The sequence below is a fragment of the Carlito syrichta genome, unplaced genomic scaffold, assembly GCF_000164805.1.
Source record: "Carlito syrichta isolate Samal-C Ts95f unplaced genomic scaffold, Tarsius_syrichta-2.0.1 Scaffold311553, whole genome shotgun sequence".
Classification (NCBI taxonomy): Eukaryota; Metazoa; Chordata; class Mammalia; order Primates; family Tarsiidae; genus Carlito; species Carlito syrichta.
Window position 1 is genome coordinate 308,086 of NW_007255649.1, and position 3,236 is coordinate 311,321.

General features: G+C 47.2%; 1 protein-coding gene across 2 annotated transcripts in view; it reads left to right on the forward strand.

The window, feature by feature from the left end:
• Window positions 1–3,236, forward strand: part of SNAP29 (synaptosome associated protein 29) — a 34,548-nt gene that overhangs the window by 317 nt on the left and 30,995 nt on the right. Inside the window, exon 2 of one of the 2 annotated variants that reach the window (XM_021717949.1) lies at window positions 393–507. In XM_021717949.1, coding sequence (XP_021573624.1) covers window positions 393–507 — 115 coding nt within the window. Of the gene's footprint in view, window positions 1–342; window positions 508–3,236 lie in introns of both variants that reach the window. The other variant, XM_008068811.1, reaches the window with a different exon arrangement.

A 3,236-nucleotide genomic window follows, 5' to 3' on the forward strand; every position in this document is an offset into this window, starting at 1 on the left:
TGGTGGTGCATGTCTGTAGTCCCAGCTACTTGGGAAGCTGAAACAGGAGGATGACTTGAGACCTGGAGGTTCAGCTACATGGAAGGCTAAGGTAAAAGGATCGCCTGAGTCCAGCGGGTGGAGGCTGTGGTGGCGGTGTGCATGCCACTGCACTCCAACCTGGGCAACAGATTGAGACTCCGACTCAAAAAAAAAAAAGACATTTTTGCCCTTCGTAATATGATACCATTCTATTAAAACAAAACAGAGACCAGACTGAGCCGGCACCATGTCGACCTTCCCTAAAAGCCACAACCCTTTCGACGACAATGACGCGGAGGAAGGGGGCTCCCGACCGGCCAGTGGAGGGACGTCCGCGACCTCCCAAACGGGCCCGCGGAGCCCGTGGACAGGCAGCAGTACCTGCGACAGGAGGTGCTGCGCAGGGCCGAGGCCACAGCCGCCAGCACCAGCAGGTCCCTGTCCCTCATGTACGAGTCAGAGAAGGTCGGGGTCGCCTCATCCGAGGTGAGCCTGGTGTAGGGCTGGTGTGGTCTCTGCCTTGTCAAACTTGACTTCTGCCTTGAGAAATGTTTTGCTCACAGTCTTTTGAGAACTCTCGAATGTCTAGAATAGATTCTTGTACTTTAGTGGTTTGAAACCTGATGGTTTGTAATAATATGTTAACTATGTAAAGAGACGTGCATCTGGAGTACTTGAAGGAGGCAGTTTGCCCCTGAGATCTCACCTTAGCTATTAGTCTGCATGATTGTTTTTTTCTTTTCTGTTCTTTTTCTTTCTTTCTTTCTTTTTTTTTTTTTTTTTTAGTCGTAGTCTCACTCTGTCTCCCAGGCTGGAGTGCAGTGGCACGTTCACAGCCACCTCAGCCTCAACCTGCTGGGCTCAGGTGATCCTTCTACCTCAGCCTTCCAAGTAGATGGAACTACAGTCATGCTCCACCACGCCTGGCTATTTTTTTTTTTAATGTAGAGATGAGGTCTTGCCAGGTTGCCCAGGCTGTTCTCGAACCCGTGGGTTCAGGCAGTCCTATCACCTCGGCCTCCCAAATTGTTAGGATTATAGGTGTGAGCCACCGCGCCCGTGGGTTTATTTTTTCTTTTGCCTAGTTCAGAGGTAGACTTCAGGGTGTGTTCTGTCCAGTTGGGCAAAAATTCTGAACGCCAGGATCTGGGTTAGGGAAATGGACAGTCTATTTCTTTTACATTATTTCCTGGGCCTAAGCACAGGGCTTCAACCATTCCTCCCAGAGTGACCCAGAAAGAATGAGGACTGTGCATGCAAGTGTCAGGTGATGCCCTGAAGCATCAGAACAAATGGGCCTCAAGTTCTTCCCACATTATTGACCACTTCTCTACCTGGCCAGTAGGGGTATTGAAGTTCTATCCGCCTGGACAGCTGCTGCGTTAGCTAAAGCCTGAGTTTGGTTGAGTCTAGAGCCTTACCTTTGCTTCCCAATCTATGGCTCCAGTTCATATTTGCCATTTTTTCCATCCCTAGAAGATTACAGAGAGTGGGACATTGAATGAGGATTATTTGTTCTTATATACCATTGTCTCCTCAGCCTACATGAACCAGTTTTGTTTGGGCCAAGAAAAAAAGGTTTTAGGCCAGGTGCAGTGGTTCACGCCTATAATCCCAGCACTTTAAGAGGCCAAGGCAGGAGGATTGCATGAGCTCTGGAATTTGAGACCAGCCTGGAAAGCAAAGTGAGACCCAATCTCTACAAAAAATTTTTAAAGACTACCTGTAGTTCCAGCCGCTCGAGAGGCTGAGGCAGGAAGATTGCTTGAACCCAGAAATTGGAGACTACAGTGAGGTATGATTACGTCACTGCACTCCAGCCTGGGCGACAGAGATAGCCTGTCTCAAAAGATTTAAAAAATGTAGCTGGGCCATTGCTTGGTATGCTATGGTGTGGACATGTGCTCTTGGAGCTATGGTCAGGCCATGTTTTCTTAAGCTTTGGCCCCCTCCTATACCTTAGGGAGGTGAATCTCCCCCCCCATTTAGTTTTTAAATAAACTATATTTCCTAATCTAACTTCTAAAAAAATGTAACCAATTTTTTATACTATCAGGTAAGAATAATTAATCTTAAGTATTGTGAAGCTTTAAAACATAATGCTTGAAACGAAAGTATGATCTTCTTCCTTGGACCTCTTCATAACTCTTTTATCTGTCGGAGTTCATTCTGACCAGATTGATTACAGTCTTGGATAGATTTGAAGTATATTGATTAACTTCTCAAAATTCTTTTTCGACTGGGCGTGGTGGCTCAGCCTGCAATCCCAGCACTTTGGGAGGCCGAGGTGAGGGGATTTCTTGAGCCCTCGGGTTCAAGACCTGCCTGGGCAGCTTGGCAAGACCTTGTCTCTACAATAAATCAAAAAATTAGCCAGGTATGGCAGTGTGCACCTGTAGTTCTAGTTACTTGGAAGGCTGAGGTGGAAGGATCGCCTGAACCCTGCAGGTCAACTGTGGGGTGGCCATGAGCTTGCCACTGCAATCCAGCTTGGGTAACAGAGTGAGACTCCAACTCAAAAAAAAAATTCTTTTCCATCATTTTCCCATTACTGCTTTCTTAGTCTATTTTTCTTCCCTACTTCTCCCTGTTAACATATCCCTCCTTGACCCACTTTCCTGTCTGAAGTTTTGCTTGTAGTTTTTATCTCTCACATCTACTGGATTCCTATAATCCATTCTAAACAAAAAGTCTTGACTCAGATTTGGGAGAGTTGCCTGAGGTTTTAGGATCCTGTTGAATGGGTCGCTTGATTGGGGAATCCCACGCCTAAGGAAGCCAACCAAGAACTGTTTGCAGAGACATCTTTGGAAACTGTGAGACTAAATAGGAAATCAGTTCTACAAAGTAGGGCATCGTGGTGGAGGATAAACTTGAATCTGGCTTTTAAGGCTGAAGTTTATACAAGAGGAGAGAGAATAAGGGATGTTCCTGGGGGAAGGGTAGAATATGCACAGGCTATGCCCCAGCCACAGAGCTCCTAGTCTCCTGAATAGGGAAGTGGTGGACCGGATCGGTTGGAGGGCAAGAGTTGGGGGAGGTAGCTTAAGAGCCTTTGGAGAGTCGGGCTCAGTGGCTTAACCTGTAATCCCGTGCCTTTGGGAGGCTGAGGTGAGTGGATTGCCTGAGCCCGCGGGTTCGAGACCCACCTGGGCAGTGAGACCTCATCTCTACAATAAATCAAAAAATCAGCCAGGCATGGTAGCGCATGCCTG